We start from the raw sequence: 15,986 nt of genomic DNA, 5'->3' as shown, positions 1-15,986 counted from the left end.
AAACACATTCTCTGGAACGATGAATCACGCTTCACTATCTGGCCGTCCAACGGACGAATCTGGTTTGGCAGCTACCAGGAGAACACTACCTGCCTGAATGCATAGTGCTAACTGTAATGTTTGGTGGAGGAGGAATAATGGTCTGGGACTGTTTTTCATGGTTCAGGCTATGCCCCTTAGTTCCAGTGAAGGGAAATCTTAATGCTATTGCATACAATGACATTCTAGATGATTCTGTGCTTTCAACTTTGTGGCAACAGTTTGGGGAAGGCCCTTTCCTGTTTCAGCATGACAATGCCCCTGTGCCTAAAGTGAGGTCCATACAGAAATGGTTTGTCAAGATCGGTGTGGTAGAATTTGGTTGGCCTGCACAGAGCCCTGACCTCAACCCCTTTGAACATCTTTGGGATGAATTGGAAAGTCGACTGCGAGCCAGGCCTAATCGCCCAACATCACTGCTCACAGCAATGTTCCAAAATCTCGTGTCAAGCCTTCCCAGAAGAGTGGAGGCTATTATAGCTATTATAGTCCACGTAGCTTTGGTCATGTAGTGTATAATGTAGTGTATAAATTCCCAAAGTTACGATAGTTTGCCATAGATTTTCTGTTAATTACCAAAATTGCTGAAGATTCCGATAACTCTAGTAAATTACTCGCAGCTTTGCAACCCTACTCTTGGATATTGTTTATGGACAACATAAGGCATTTGTCAGTATAGGGCTACAGGCAGGGGAGGACGGACACACACATTGCTGTGTGTACTGACCCTGTGTGTATGGGGCTGGCCACAGGACTGACGTTGTCAGAGGTCTCTGTAGCTGGACTGCTGGGGATCAGGGAGTCATCATCATAATCTTTTTGTAATGGCATTGGAGTGTGTACCTAAAAGACAGGAGAATGGCTCATTGTAGCATTTTACATTTTCACTTTTCTACTCACTCTCCACAGGTTTAGATACACACATGTTCAGCAATGATATAGCAACTATAATGACACCCCCTCGTTAGGACAGAACATAACCCGTCTGTTGTGTACCTGCTCCATGTCATGCTCCTTCAGGATGACCGTCTCTGGGGATACACAAGGGATCCTGGGAATGGCAGGCGAGTAGTTACTATTGGAGAGAAGAGCAGAACACAGTCAATAAAGGGAATATTCTTATTCCACTCCACACATCCCAATACTGCTCTAATCCAACCATTCCCTGTTCTTTACCATTGCATACCCCCCCCCCCCAGACCCCTCTAACCCCCTCCATCTACCCCATCCCCTACCCCAGCCAACCCTACACAGTGCCCAGCCCTCTCTCGTACTCCATAGATTTCTTGGGTGACAGGAAATCGTCATCATGGTCCTTCAAGTCATCCATCTTCATGTACCTGGCTCCTTCAGTCCCCAAAAGCTCTTCCCCTTCAGACAACAACAGCAGGGCCAGAGAGAAAGAGAACAGACAGTGGTCAGAGGAGTGACATAGATAGAGAGAGAGAGAGAGAGAGAGAGAGAGAGAGAGAGAGAGAGAGAGAGAGAGAGAGAGAGAGAGAGCGAGAGAGAGAGAGAGAGAGAGCGAGAGAGAGAGAGAGAGAGAGAGAGAGAACAGTGTTCAGAGGAGTGACAGAGAGAGAGAGAGAGAGAGCAGTAGTCAGAGGAGTGACAGTAGAGAGAGAGAGAGAGAGAGAGAGAGAGAGAGAGAGATAGAGAAAGAAAGAGAGAGAGAACAGTAGTCAGAGGAGTGACTGAGTGAGAGAACAGTGGTCAGAGGAGTGACAGAGAGAGAGAGAACAGTGGTCAGAGGAGTGACAGAGAGAGAGAGAACAGTGGTCAGAGGAGTGACAGAGAGAGAGAGAACAGTGGTCAGAGGAGTGACAGAGAGAGAGAGAACAGTGGTCAGAGGAGTGACAGAGAGAGAGAGAACAGTGGTCAGAGGAGTGACAGAGAGAGAGAGAACAGTGGTCAGAGGAGTGACAGAGAGAGAGAGAACAGTGGTCAGAGGAGTGACAGAGAGAGAGAGAACAGTGGTCAGAGGAGTGACAGAGAGAGAGAGAACAGTGGTCAGAGGAGTGACAGAGAGAGAGAGAACAGTGGTCAGAGGAGTGACAGAGAGAGAGAGAACAGTGGTCAGAGGAGTGACAGAGAGAGAGAGAACAGTGGTCAGAGGAGTGACAGAGAGAGAGAGAACAGTGGTCAGAGGAGTGACAGAGAGAGAGAGAACAGTGGTCAGAGGAGTGACAGAGAGAGAGAGAACAGTGGTCAGAGGAGTGACAGAGAGAGAGAGAGAACAGTGGTCAGAGGAGTGACAGAGAGAGAGAGAACAGTGGTCAGAGGAGTGACAGAGAGAGAGAGAACAGTGGTCAGAGGAGTGACAGAGAGAGAGAGAACAGTGGTCAGAGGAGTGACAGAGAGAGAGAGAACAGTGGTCAGAGGAGTGACAGAGAGAGAGAGAACAGTGGTCAGAGGTGTGACAGAGAGAGAGAGAACAGTGGTCAGAGGAGTGACAGAGAGAGAGAGAACAGTGGTCAGAGGAGTGACAGAGAGAGAGAGAACAGTGGTCAGAGGAGTGACAGAGAGAGAGAGAGAACAGTGGTCAGAGGAGTGACAGAGAGAGAGAAAACAGTGGTCAGAGGAGTGACAGAGAGGGAGAGAACAGTGGTCAGAGGAGTGACAGAGAGAGAGAGAACAGTGGTCAGAGGAGTGACAGAGAGAGAGAGAACAGTGGTCAGAGGAGTGACAGAGAGAGAGAGAACAGTGGTCAGAGGAGTGACAGAGAGGGAGAGAACAGTGGTCAGAGGAGTGACAGAGAGAGAGAGAACAGTGGTCAGAGGAGTGACAGAGAGAGAGAGAACAGTGGTCAGAGGAGTGACAGAGAGAGAGAGAACAGTGGTCAGAGGAGTGACAGAGAGAGAGAGAACAGTGGTCAGAGGAGTGACAGAGAGAGAGAGAACAGTGGTCAGAGGAGTGACAGAGAGAGAGAGAACAGTGGTCAGAGGAGTGACAGAGAGAGAGAGAACAGTGGTCAGAGGAGTGACAGAGAGAGAGAGAACAGTGGTCAGAGGAGTGACAGAGAGGGAGAGAACAGTGGTCAGAGGAGTGACAGAGAGAGAGAACAGTGGTCAGAGGAGTGACAGAGAGAGAGAGAACAGTGGTCAGAGGAGTGACAGAGAGAGAGAGAACAGTGGTCAGAGGAGTGACAGAGAGAGAGAGAACAGTGATCAGAGGAGTGACAGAGAGAGAGAGAACAGTGGTCAGAGGAGTGACAGAGAGAGAGAGAACAGTGGTCAGAGGAGTGACAGAGAGAGAGAGAACAGTGGTCAGAGGAGTGACAGAGAGAGAGAGAACAGTGGTCAGAGGAGTGACAGAGAGAGAGAGAACAGTGGTCAGAGGAGTGACAGAGAGAGAGAGAACAGTGGTCAGAGGAGTGACAGAGAGAGAGAGAACAGTGGTCAGAGGAGTGACAGAGAGGGAGAGAACAGTGGTCAGAGGAGTGACAGAGAGAGAGAGAACAGTGGTCAGAGGAGTGACAGAGAGAGAGAACAGTGGTCAGAGGAGTGACAGAGAGAGAGAGAACAGTGGTCAGAGGAGTGACAGACAGAGAGAGAACAGTGGTCAGAGGAGTGACAGAGAGAGAGAGAACAGTGGTCAGAGGAGTGACAGAGAGCGAGAGAACAGTGGTCAGAGGAGTGACAGAGAGAGAGAGAACAGTGGTCAGAGGAGTGACAGAGAGAGAAAGAACAGTGGTCAGAGGAGTGACAGAGAGAGAGAGAACAGTGGTCAGAGGAGTGACAGAGAGAGAGAGAACAGTGGTCAGAGGAGTGACAGTGAGAGAGAGAACAGTGGTCAGAGGAGTGACAGAGTGAGAGAGAACAGTGGTCAGAGGAGTGACAGAGAGAGAGAGAACAGTGGTCAGAGGAGTGACAGTGAGAGAGAGAACAGTGGTCAGAGGAGTGACAGAGAGAGAGAGAACAGTGGTCAGAGGAGTGACAGAGAGAGAGAGAACAGTGGTCAGAGGAGTGACAGTGAGAGAGAGAACAGTGGTCAGAGGAGTGACAGAGAGAGAGAGAACAGTGGTCAGAGGAGTGACAGAGAGAGAGAGAACAGTGATCAGAGGAGTGACAGAGAGAGAGAGAACAGTGGTCAGAGGAGTGACAGAGAGAGAGAACAGTGGTCAGAGGAGTGACAGTGAGAGAGAGAACAGTGGTCAGAGGAGTGACAGAGAGAGAGAGAACAGTGGTCAGAGGAGTGACAGAGAGAGAGAGAACAGTGATCAGAGGAGTGACAGAGAGAGAGAGAACAGTGGTCAGAGGAGTGACAGAGAGAGAGAGAACAGTGGTCAGAGGAGTGACAGAGAGAGAGAGAACAGTGGTCAGAGGAGTGACAGAGAGAGAGAGAACAGTGGTCAGAGGAGTGACAGAGAGAGAGAGAACAGTGGTCAGAGGAGTGACAGAGAGAGAGAGAACAGTGGTCAGAGGAGTGACAGAGAGAGAGAGAACAGTGGTCAGAGGAGTGACAGAGAGGGAGAGAACAGTGGTCAGAGGAGTGACAGAGAGAGAGAGAACAGTGGTCAGAGGAGTGACAGAGAGAGAGAGAACAGTGGTCAGAGGAGTGACAGAGAGAGAGAGAGAACAGTGGTCAGAGGAGTGACAGAGAGAGAGAGAACAGTGGTCAGAGGAGTGACAGTGAGAGAGAGAACAGTGGTCAGAGGAGTGACAGAGAGAGAGAGAACAGTGGTCAGAGGAGTGACAGAGAGAGAGAGAACAGTGGTCAGAGGAGTGACAGTGAGAGAGAGAACAGTGGTCAGAGGAGTGACAGAGAGAGAGAGAACAGTGGTCAGAGGAGTGACAGAGAGAGAGAGAACAGTGGTCAGAGGAGTGACAGAGAGAGAGAGAACAGTGGTCAAAGGAGTGACAGAGAGAGAGAGAACAGTGGTCAGAGGAGTGACAGAGAGAGAGAGAACAGTGGTCAGAGGAGTGACAGAGAGAGAGAGAACAGTGGTCAGAGGAGTGACAGTGAGAGAGAGAACAGTGGTCAGAGGAGTGACAGAGAGAGAGAGAACAGTGGTCAGAGGAGTGACAGAGAGAGAGAGAACAGTGGTCAGAGGAGTGACAGAGAGAGAGAGAACAGTGGTCAGAGGAGTGACAGAGAGAGAGAGAACAGTGGTCAGAGGAGTGACAGAGTGAGAGAGATCAAAAAGAAATCTGCAGCATGTGAGTCAGTCAGAAAGCATAGAATGAATGAGTATAGTAAATATAACCCCGGATTTATATCAGGGATGGGCAACTGGCGTCCCGCGCCCCCCCCCCCCTGCAGATCAATTTTCAATAATGAAAAGAAAAAAAAACTTACCGTTGAGAGTCAGGATTGTGGAATACACAAGGTGCAATTTTGAAATGTGGTTGTGCAGTAGCAGTCACTTACAGTCACTCAATCAGCCCGTATCAGATATTTTTTTTAGATTGGTAAATTAGTATTGCCAGCTATCTAAACTTGTAGTAATCATTGTCGATTTACCGACTGGGTCCCATTTTGTTAGTCACTCTCACTCAGATCATATTAAAAACTGCAAACATTTCTCTCCACCCTATAGAACATGTGTAGAATTGCATGTCATTTGTAATAACATTTCTAAATATTCTCTCCGCCCATGGCAAAATGTGTAAAATTGCAGCAAACTTGCTTTAAAAACTACAACAAAAGGCTCTGACTGCCCCTCATGATGTTTTGTGGCCCCCACCCCCATCAAAGTTGCCCATCCCTGGTTTATATAGTAGTTAGGTTGGTGAGTTGAAGGGTTAACGACTCCACTCCACACACTGTGCACGTGTTAATGCTTGTCAATGGGAAGAGATTTAGTGAAGCCACGATCACAGAGACTCAAAGGCAGATGGAGCAAAAGGACATGGAGAAAGATGGAAAACAGATGGGGGTTCTTGCACTATGTTCAATATTCATCTCCAATGTGATCTGTTGAAATACTCTTCATCCATAAACTATTCCCGGTAGTTGAATATTTGGAGCACAGCATACAGTATTGGGTATTTACAGTAAAATATCCCAGACTTTCCTAACATCTGGACAGTTCCAATGGCCCAACACCAACTGAGTCTAAAACAGGACAATGTCACAACAGCCATCTCCATGTCCATTGGGACAGCCATGTCCACATCAACATGGACCCAATCTGGCTGGATTAAATTGATTTAAACCGGGTTGAGAGTTTTTTTTCTCTCCCCCTGGGAGTGCTCTCTGAGGGACATTCTTGTATAAAAAACCCCCACAGAGTACATAAAAATACATATACTATGTACAGTATGTACTTCACCACACACAATAGACTGGCATGGCGGACACACAAAAGCACTCATCACTCAAAACCATCTATTTTCACTTTATTATGTTCTCTCATCTGTGTCCCTCTACCCATCTAAGTTTCTTCCAGGAAGTGGCAGGTTATAGTTACTGTACCCCCTCAAATCCTGAGCTAACTGGAGAGAAGTCACCCCCGCCAAACACAATTGTTCCGTTAATGCATGTGCTTGTGTCTGTATCAGCACGAGAGGTGTTAGGGTTGTTTTCAGTGAGTGTTTGAGTGGGTGCCTGGATGTGGTCCAGAGCCAAATCAATGGTGAGGTCGAAATAACCAGTGAGTCTATACGTTTCCACAGGTTGAAAATGAGTCAACTCACCTCCTCTTCTGTGTTGCCACACCTTTAATGAGTGGGTATGCGTCAGATGTTGTGAAAATCGGAAGTGTAAAGTATGTGTATGTGTGTGTGAGAGGAACATGCCTTTATGTTCCATAATTTGAGTAAGTGATCTGTGTCTTTAAGACAGCAAATAAGCTACTTTCTAATTTTAGACCAATGGTGACAATCTGTCAGTTAAATTATCAGGGAGCTAAAAATATAAGGGTGTGACTTCCTCTGACATCATAGTCAAGGTGTTGTAACAGTTACACTTTGACCTTTACTGGTTGACAAAACAACCGTGGGGCTTTGAAGACTTTTGTGCAAAACTGTTTTTGTCGCATCATTACTTAACTTATCATTACTTAGTAACATCTTGGCTGTTGATACAGTACAGTAACATCTTGGATGTTGATACAGTAATATTTTGGGATGTTGATACAGTACCATCTTGGAATGTTGATACAGTAACATCTTGGAATGTTGATACAGTAACATCTTGGGATGTTGATAAAGTACCATCTTGGAATGTTGATACAGTACAGTAACATCTTGTAATGTTGATACAGTAACATCTTGTAATGTTGATACAGTACAGTAATATCTTGGAATGTTGATACAGTACAGTAACATCTTGGAATGTTGGTACAGTACAGTAACATCTTGGAATGTTGATACAGTACAGTAACATCTTGGATGTTGATACAGTATCATCTTGGATGTTGATACATTCCCATCTTGGGATGTTGATACAGTACCATCTTGGGATGATGATACAGTACAGTAACATCTTGGAATGTTGATACAGTACAGTAACATCTTGGATGTTGATACAGTATCATCTTGGATGTTGATACAGTAACATCTTGGGATGTTGATAAAGTACCATCTTGGGATGTTGATACAGTAACATATTGGATGTTGATACAGTACAGCAGCTTTCGCAAATTTTTTAACCAGATAATTCAATTTTTACCTTGATTAAAAAAACGTAGTTAATGGTTTGATACACTTAATGGGTTAGTGGACAACCTCCACTACAGGGCTTTTCTCTTACAGTACAGTAGGCTGTGCTGTTTCACCCAGTAGGCTGATGAGGACAGACACCCCCAGCCCCCAGCCCCCAGCCCCCAGCCCCCAGCCCCCAGCCCCCAGCCCCAGTGACATGGAGAGTGATAGAATACATCTGATCTTGGGTTAGTGACTGAGAGTCAGGTCTATGTTACTGGAGGGATAAAGAAAGTTACAGACATGGAGCCATAAAATGGATGCACCACAGTGAGCATCAGGAAAGAGAGAAAGTTGCAAAAGGACCAGGTAGAGAAGAAGAGAGATGGAGAGAAAGAGAGGTGGAGAGAAAGAGAGGTGGGGAGAAAGAGAGGTGGAGAGAAAGAGAGGTGGAGAGAAAGAGAGGTGGAGAGAAAGAGAGGTGGGGAGAAAGAGAGGTGGAGAGAAAGAGAGGTGGAGAGAAAGAGAGGTGGAGAGAAAGAGAGGTGGAGAGAAAGAGAGGTGGAGAGAAAGAGAGGTGGAGAGAAAGACGTCACAAGCTTGAAATGGAGCCACACACTCTAACCTATGAGCACCGCACAGAGAAGAGATAAGGAGACAGTCATACCTATGGTTAGCTGTGCAATTCCTAAAAAACAATCAAAAGAGGCATATTTTAGGAGGCTGTGCACAGTTACAAATCATTTATAATAAGTATATTCAAAGTGTAGAGATGTTTTTTTTATAGAATGGACTGGCAACTAATTGAGCCATAAAATGTAACGAGGTATTTGTATAGCTATAATCTCACTATTAATAAGAAATGAAAGTTGAATACATCTTCTATCTGGCCAAAAGGAGGAGAAAGTGTGTTCAGGACTGAATCTGTCTTCTTGTGTTCTGTCTGTAACGCATTGTAAGTGCTGTGTACCTTCATCCTCTGATACGTCCAATATCTCATCCACTGTTTCTGGGAAACTCATACGATGTTTCTCTGTGGTGGTCTGAGGGAGAGAATGGGAGAAGAGAGAGAAGAGAGACAGGTTAAAGATTGAATAAAGAGCAGCATAGAAGGAGTACAAACTTCTCAAAATGTATATAATGTCTGCATCAAGAGGGACATAAAAAGCTTTAGTGGAAGATATTTGACAACACCAAAAAGTACTTCTAAACAGACTAAGATGATCAACAGTGGTACTTATTTACTCCTCACCATGGAAACCGTCTCCTCTGTAACCAGTTTGAGAACGTCGATTACAGAGATGTACCCCAACCGCTTGGCGATGGACAGGGCTGACGTACCGTTCTAACAGAGAGAGAGAGAGGAGATAGACTGAAAGAGGGTCGTTGAAAGGAGGATGGAGTGTTGGAGGAGGATGATGGATGAGGTGGAGGACTGAAAGGGAGTGAAAGGCAGTGGTGCGTACAGTAGCGACCTCGTTCGGCTGGGCTCCATGTTTGAGCAGTAAGGTAACGATGTCTGTGTGGCCCTGTTGGGCTGCCTGGTGCAGGGCAGTGTAACCAACCTGAGGGACAGAGACACAATCATTCACATACTGACCAGACACAATGGAAATAATCACATCACATAGCCAGTTCATACTACTGCGCTTTACGGTTAACAATGCATTTGGGGAGAGTGTAGTTCCATTGGCGTCCAGAGGGAGGTGCTCACCTTAGTCTTGCTGTTGACATTGGCCTGCTGCTGCAGGAGGAACTTCACCATCTTTACATTGCCATAGTGACAGGCAACATGGAGAGGGGTGTATCCCATCTGAAACAGAGACATGACGTGGGACAGAAACACAGAGTAGGACCCTATCAGTATCAAATACAACCAGCACACACTAACAACTGGATAGCTATCTAAAGGAGGTCACATGATTACAAATTCAAATTCAACTTCAAATTCAAATTCAACACATACACACTACACAATATCTATAGTGTGTGTCCCCTTTACCCTACAAGCTCTGCGGTTGATACACCGAGTTTTCGGGTGATGTTGTCTAGTGAACCATGGAGGCTCCTGCTCTGAGGGTAGTTGGGTGTTGTTTATTATTATTATTGATGTTGGTATCGTAACCCTGAGCCAGGAGAAGCAGTCAGTGGCTATTTATACCAAGGAGAGGAAAGGTCACGTCTCAGACACTCTATCTGCCACGGAGCCCCCATCGTTCATCATGTAGCACTGTTACTGTTACCATAGTGACCTTGCATTAACATTCCCTGAATTCAAGATCAGCCTCAGATAACAAACTGTAACAGTGTGCATGTCATGATGAGGTAGGAGTGTGTACTTTATACCAACTCTCTACAACCTGGCACAAAGGAGGAGATTTCATGTATGATGGAATGCAATTATCTACTGCAATAACCAATCATCTACTGAGATGCTCTAACAATTAAAAGTGTTAACAGAGTCCTGATGTACAGTATATGTCGCTGGGAGCTATTGATCAATGATACTGTTGTGTCCCTTGCCTTGTCCCAGAGGTCAACAGGAGTGTGGTCTTACCCGTGTGGCAGCATACACTGATGCCCCCTGCTTAGCCAGGATATCAGCGATGCCCACGTGGCCTTCCTGTGCCACTAGGTGGAGAGGAGTCAGTCCACTCTGAGGGGGGTGGAGCCAGGGGCAAAGATAAGGCATCTTGTTATAGCAGAACTAACAGCGCTCACCCAAATAATCCTAACTCCTTCCATGTATCAGTCCCTGACTCCTCACCTTGTTTCCCAGGTTGACGTTGGCCTGTTTGGAGATGAGCAGGGCGACCATGTCAGGCCGGCCCTCCTGAGCAGCCAGGTGGAGGGGCGTGACCCCCTGAAGGGACTCGGCGTTGGCCGAGGCACCGTACTGCAGCAGGCTGCTAGCAACCTCCACCTGGTTCTGCTTCGATGCTATGTGGAGAGGGGTGTAGCCATTCTAAAACAGAGAACCAAAGGGGTATTAGTGTATAGTACAATTATATTTGTGTGTGTGTGTGTTTGTCTGGTCTCTCACCCTAGCTGCACTGTGTGGGGAGCCTCCCTTGCTGACCAGCAGGTTAACCACGTCCAGATTGTCATGATGGACAGCCACATGGAGAGAAGTCAGACCATTCTGAAGGTAAAGGAGACACACACATATAATAGCATCCTTCAATCTCAAAATACCTTTTGGCCATTCCCTCCACACACCCCTGTTCTTCCCTCCTCCCTGTGTTCTACAACACTTACCTTTCCAGCAGCGTTAGGGTTGCCCCCTCTTTCCAGCAGCAGCTCTGCCACGTCCACTTTGCCATATTTTGAAGCCACATGGAGAGGAGTGAAGCCTTTCTGCAGAGACATCCCAGATAGAGATAGAGAGACATCGGGGAGAGCACACAGGCCCACATAGAGACAGATCCAGAGAGATTAGAGTGTGTGGGCATTGGACAAAATACTGTACCTTGGTCATCTTGGTATGCTGGGCTTCCATGTCCAGTAAGATGCGTGTGGTCTGAGCGTGTCCCTCACGGGCAGCGATGTGGAGGGGTGTGTGTCCGGATGTGGTGGTGGAGTTGGGGTTGGCCTTGTGCTCCAGCAGGAGCTTAACCAGCTCCTTGTGGCCCATCCGACACGCACAGTGGAGCGGTGTCTGGTCATCCTGGACAGGGTGGGGCGGAGGACAGGAGAGAGGGAGGAGAGGTACAGACATTTGGTGTTGGGAGTCATGTGGGGAACTAGCAAGCGAATTAAATGTTTTTCTGATTGTGTTTGTGTGTGTGTGTGCGCGCGCGCGTGTGTGTGTGCATGTGTGTGCGTGTGTGTGCGTGCCTGTGCGTGTGTGTGTGTGCGTGCGTGCGTGTGTGTGCGTGTGTGTGTGTAGTCATTACCTTGGCCTTGGCGTCTACCGGCGCTGCATTGGTCAGTAAGAACTCTGCCACCTCATAGTGTCCAGCTCTACATGCCATGTGGAGAGGAGTCTCCACTTTCTGCTCACACACAATCAGACAAACACAAATGTGTGAATAGTGTAAGTCCATAACACAAAATCATTGTGAAAAGGGGTCAGGGGAGCTGGTGCAGTCAATGATGAGGTGGATGGATGGGGAGGGGACTCACCACATTGGAAGCGCTGGGAGAAGCTCCCTTCTGTACTAGGATGGTGACTATTTTGCGGTGGCCCATGAACGAGGCCACATGTAAAGGGGTCAGGCCAGACTGGAGAGAGAAAAACAGAAAATGAAACAATCATCCCTCTCTCCTTGGCAGAATCCCTCTCTTATCTTTCCCTGGCATACATTCCATCTCTTTCTCTCGCCCCAATCTCTCTCACCTCCGTCACAGCCTCTAGGGAAGCAGAGTGTTTCAGCAAGAGGTCCATCACACGCATGTGGTTCTTCTTACAGGCGATGTGAAGTGGAGTGAAACCATTCTGAGGACACAACAGCTGGGTCACTAAGGCACACCACCTCAACATAGCTGCACACTGAGGTGTGTGTGTGTATGTGTGTGTATGCGTGTATGTGTGTGGAATGAATACATAGTACTGTATATACAGTTGAAGTCAGAAGTTTACTTACACTTAGGTTGGGGTCATTAAAACTCGTTTTTTTAACCACTCCACAAATTTCCTGTTAATAAACTATAGTTTTGGCAAGTCGGTTAGGACATCTACTTTGTGCATGACACAAGTAACTCTTCCAACAATTGTTTACAGACAGATTATTTCACTTACAATTGCCTGTATCACAATACTAGTGAGTCAGAAGTTTTATGTAAACTTCCGACTTCAACTGTACCTACCTACAGTTGAAGTCGAAAGTTTACATACACATTAGCCAAATACATTTAAACTCTGCTTTTCACAATTCCTGACATTTAATCGTGGTAAACATTCCCTATCTTAGGTCAGTTAAGATCACCACTTTATTTTAAGAATGTGAAATGTCAGATTAATAGTAGAGAGAATGATTTACTTCAGCTTTAATTTCTATCATCACAATCCCAGTGGGTCAAAAGTTTACATATACTCAAATAGTATTTGGTAGCATTGTCTTTAAATTGTTTAACTTGGGTCAAACGTTTCAGGTAGCCTTCCACAAGCTTCCCACAATAAGTTGGGTGAATTTTGTCCCATTCCTCCTGACAGAGCTGGTGAAACTGAGTCAGGTTTGTAGGCCTCCTTGCTCGCACAAGCCTTTTCAGTTCTGCCCACAAATGTTCTATAGGTTTGAGGTCAGGGCTTTGTGATGGCCACTCCAATACCTTGACTTTGTTGTCCTTAAGCCGTTTTGCCACAACTTTGGAAGTATGCTTGGGGTCATTGTCCATTTGGAAGACCCATTTGCGACCAAGCTTTAACTTCCTGACTGATGTCTTGAGAGGTTGCTTCAATATATCCACGTAATTTTCCTTCCTCATGATGCCATTTATTATGTGAAGTGCACCAGTCCCTCCTGCAGCAAAGCACCCCCACAACATGATGCTGCCACCCCCGTGCTTCACGGTTGGGATGGTGTTCTTCGGCAAGCCTCCCCCTTTTTCCTCCATACGTAATGATGGTCATTATAGCCAAACAGTTCTATTTTTGTTTCATCAGACCAGAGGACATTTCTACAAAAAGTACGATCTTTGTCCCCATGCACAGTTGCAAACCGTAGTCTGTCTTTTTTTATGGCGGTTTTGGAGCAGTGGCTTCTTCCATGCTGAGCGGCCTTTCAGGTTATGTCGATATAGGAACCGTACCTGTTTCTTCCAGCATCTTCACAAGGTCCTTTGCTGTTGTTCTGGGATTGATTTGCACTTTTCGCACTAAAGTACGTTCATCTCCTGAGCGCTATGACAGCTGCGTGGTCCCATGGTTTTTATACTTGCGTACTATTGTTTGTACAGATGAACGTGGTACCTTCAGGCATTTGGAAATTGCTCCCAATGATGAACCAGACTTGTGGAGGTCTACAATATTTTTTCTGAGGTCTTGGCTGATTTCTTTTGATTTTCCCATGATGTCAAGCAAAGAGGCACTGAGTTTGAAGGTAGGCCTTGAAATACATCCAGATGTATACCTCCAATTGACTCAAATTATGTCAATTAGCCTAACAGAAGCTTCTAAAGCCATGACATAATTTTCTGTAAGTTTCCAAGCTGTTTAAAGGCATAGTCAACTTAGTGTATGCAAACATCTGACCCACTGGAATTGTGATACAGTGAATATGTCACGCCCTGACCTTAGAGAGCCGTTTTATTTCTCTATTTGGTTAGGTCAGGGTGTGAGTTGGGGTGGGCATTCTATGTTGTCTATTTCTTTGTTTTTGGCCGAGTATGGTTTCCAATCAGAGGCAGCTGTCTATCGTTGTCTCTGATTGGGAATCATACTTAGGCAGCCCTTTTCCCCACTTTTTGTGTTGTGGGATCTTGTTTTTGTTAGTTGCTGGTTTAGCACTACAATTCTTTGTGTCATTTATCTTTCTTATTTTTTTGTTGGTGATCATTAAATACATTTAAAATGTACGCCTACCACGCTGCACCTTGGTTTCATTCCGACGACAGCCGTAACAGAATTATAAGTGAAATAATCTGTCTGTAAACAATTGTTGGAAAAATGACTTGTGTTAATGCACAAAGTAGATGTCCTAACTTGCCAAAACTATAGTTTGTTAACAAGAAATTTGTGGAGTGGTCAAAAAAACTAGTTTTTAAGTGTATGTAAACTTCCGACTTCAACTGTATGTAGGATTGTAGTACTGACCAGTGCACGGGAGTTGGGTTTGGCTCCCTTGTCCAGCAGCACTTTGGCCATGCGGTGGTGCCCACAGTGGGCCGCCACATGCAGGGGGGTCAGGTGGTCCAGTGTGATGTCATCAATTGCAGCATTGTATTGCATTAGTTGCCTCACACAGTCCATGTGGTCCCCCTGTGCTGACATGTGGATGGGAGACAGGCCGTTCTGCAGGAGAGTGGGGGGGGGGGGGGGAGAGAGAAAGAGAAAGAGAGAGGGATGATGCAATCCATTACTTGTTGTGTTGTGTGCATGCAGTATTTGAGCACAACTGTCCAGGGATCAGGCCTTGGTGGGTTAGCGTTAGGTGTACCTTGGTCTTGGCCTGGATGGGAGCCCCTTGGTCCAACAGGATCTCAATGATCCTCACGTGTCCATTCCTGGCTGCACAGTGCAGTGGAGTCAACTCATCCTGGAGCGAGAGAGAGAGAGAGAGAGACAGAGAGAGAGAGAGAGAGAGAGAGAGAGAGAGAGAGAGAGAGAGAGAGAGAGAGGACAGTTACCCACTGGTCTAGAGCAATATAGTATCATTTGTGTAACAGGACAGGACTTGACACTAGAGACTAGAGAGAGACAAAGGGGATGCAGTGCAGTACCTTGGTCTTGGCATCAATCTGTGCCCCTCGGTCCAGCAGGAGTCGTACCATGATCACATTCCCCCTCCTGGATGCGATGTGCAAAGGTGTGATGCCATTCTAGAGAGAATTACAGAGGAGATAAGCAGTAAGACCAGAAAGAGACCCGTTGAGGGACTGGTAACAATACAATGTGTCTGTGATGCTAGGGCAGAGAGGAACAGACTTACCTTAGGGGTGAAGTTGACATTGGCTCCTCTGTTGAGCAACAGTTGGGCTACGCTCAGGTTCTCGTAGTGTGCAGCGATATGAAGCGGTGTGAAGCCTGTCTGCAGGGACACACAGGAGACCAGAGCTCTTATACTGAAGGCCTTGATGTGTTCTAATTTGAAAGCATCGTCTCCTCCACTCGCTCTGGGACACACTAAACTAAGTGAAGACAAACACACGGTGAGTACCTACCTTGCTCAGGACGTCTGCGTTGGGGTCGTTCTGTAGAAGCACAGCAGCTGTGCGCGTGTCATCGTTCCGCGCTGCTATGTGCAGCGCTGGGAGGCGAACTTTGCCCTTGGTGCCGTAATTGATGAGCAGGGCCACAACGTTCTCATGTCCCTGCTGAAGAGCCACGGCGAGAGGGGTAAAGCCATCCTGAAAGAGGAGAGAGAAGCGGAGACAGAGGCGAAGAAAGGTTTAGTGACCAGAGAGACAGATGGGGAAGGGAAGGACAGTGAGAGTCAAAAGGATTGATAAGCGATACAGGGAATAGTACAGGAGGTGTGTTGTAATGTTCGAAAATGAATAATTTCCTGCTTAAACCTTCCTGATTCCGGGAATGTTCCAACCTGGATTCCTGAAAAACCTGGGAATTTGTTGCAACCCTTTTTAACCCCCTTTTCTCCCCAATTGGTAGTTACAGTCTTGTCTCATTGCTGCAACTCCCCAACGTACTTGGAGAGGTGAAGGTCGAGAACTATTCGTCCTCCAAAACATGGTATACTTCAG

At 46.6% G+C, this 15,986-nt stretch overlaps 1 protein-coding gene across 18 annotated transcripts in view; it reads right to left on the bottom strand.

Moving 5' to 3' along the window:
• The window catches only part of LOC110525713 (ankyrin-1), a 77,614-nt gene that overhangs the window by 42,613 nt on the left and 19,015 nt on the right, over window positions 1-15,986 (bottom strand). For 16 of the 18 annotated variants that reach the window (XM_036979840.1, XM_036979833.1, XM_036979834.1 and 13 more), the window contains 21 exons: window positions 15,447-15,632; window positions 15,215-15,313; window positions 15,006-15,104; window positions 14,723-14,821; window positions 14,380-14,577; window positions 11,965-12,063; window positions 11,751-11,849; window positions 11,522-11,620; window positions 11,095-11,292; window positions 10,884-10,982; window positions 10,669-10,767; window positions 10,393-10,590; window positions 10,183-10,281; window positions 9,340-9,438; window positions 9,092-9,190; window positions 8,878-8,970; window positions 8,596-8,668; window positions 8,293-8,313; window positions 1,314-1,410; window positions 1,036-1,114; window positions 767-882 (listed from right to left, as the gene is read on the bottom strand). In XM_036979840.1, coding sequence (XP_036835735.1) covers window positions 767-882; window positions 1,036-1,114; window positions 1,314-1,410; window positions 8,293-8,313; window positions 8,596-8,668; window positions 8,878-8,970; window positions 9,092-9,190; window positions 9,340-9,438; window positions 10,183-10,281; window positions 10,393-10,590; window positions 10,669-10,767; window positions 10,884-10,982; window positions 11,095-11,292; window positions 11,522-11,620; window positions 11,751-11,849; window positions 11,965-12,063; window positions 14,380-14,577; window positions 14,723-14,821; window positions 15,006-15,104; window positions 15,215-15,313; window positions 15,447-15,632 — 2,348 coding nt within the window. The remainder of the gene's footprint in view (window positions 1-766; window positions 883-1,035; window positions 1,115-1,313; window positions 1,411-8,292; window positions 8,314-8,595; window positions 8,669-8,877; window positions 8,971-9,091; window positions 9,191-9,339; window positions 9,439-10,182; window positions 10,282-10,392; window positions 10,591-10,668; window positions 10,768-10,883; window positions 10,983-11,094; window positions 11,293-11,521; window positions 11,621-11,750; window positions 11,850-11,964; window positions 12,064-14,379; window positions 14,578-14,722; window positions 14,822-15,005; window positions 15,105-15,214; window positions 15,314-15,446; window positions 15,633-15,986) is intronic. The other 2 variants (XM_036979827.1, XM_036979830.1) reach the window with 2 other exon arrangements.

The sequence above is a fragment of the Oncorhynchus mykiss genome, chromosome 6 (assembly GCF_013265735.2).
Source record: "Oncorhynchus mykiss isolate Arlee chromosome 6, USDA_OmykA_1.1, whole genome shotgun sequence".
Lineage (NCBI taxonomy): Eukaryota > Metazoa > Chordata > Actinopteri > Salmoniformes > Salmonidae > Oncorhynchus > Oncorhynchus mykiss.
Note: the sequence above shows the minus strand (reverse complement) of the source record. Positions and strands in the feature narration are given on the sequence as shown.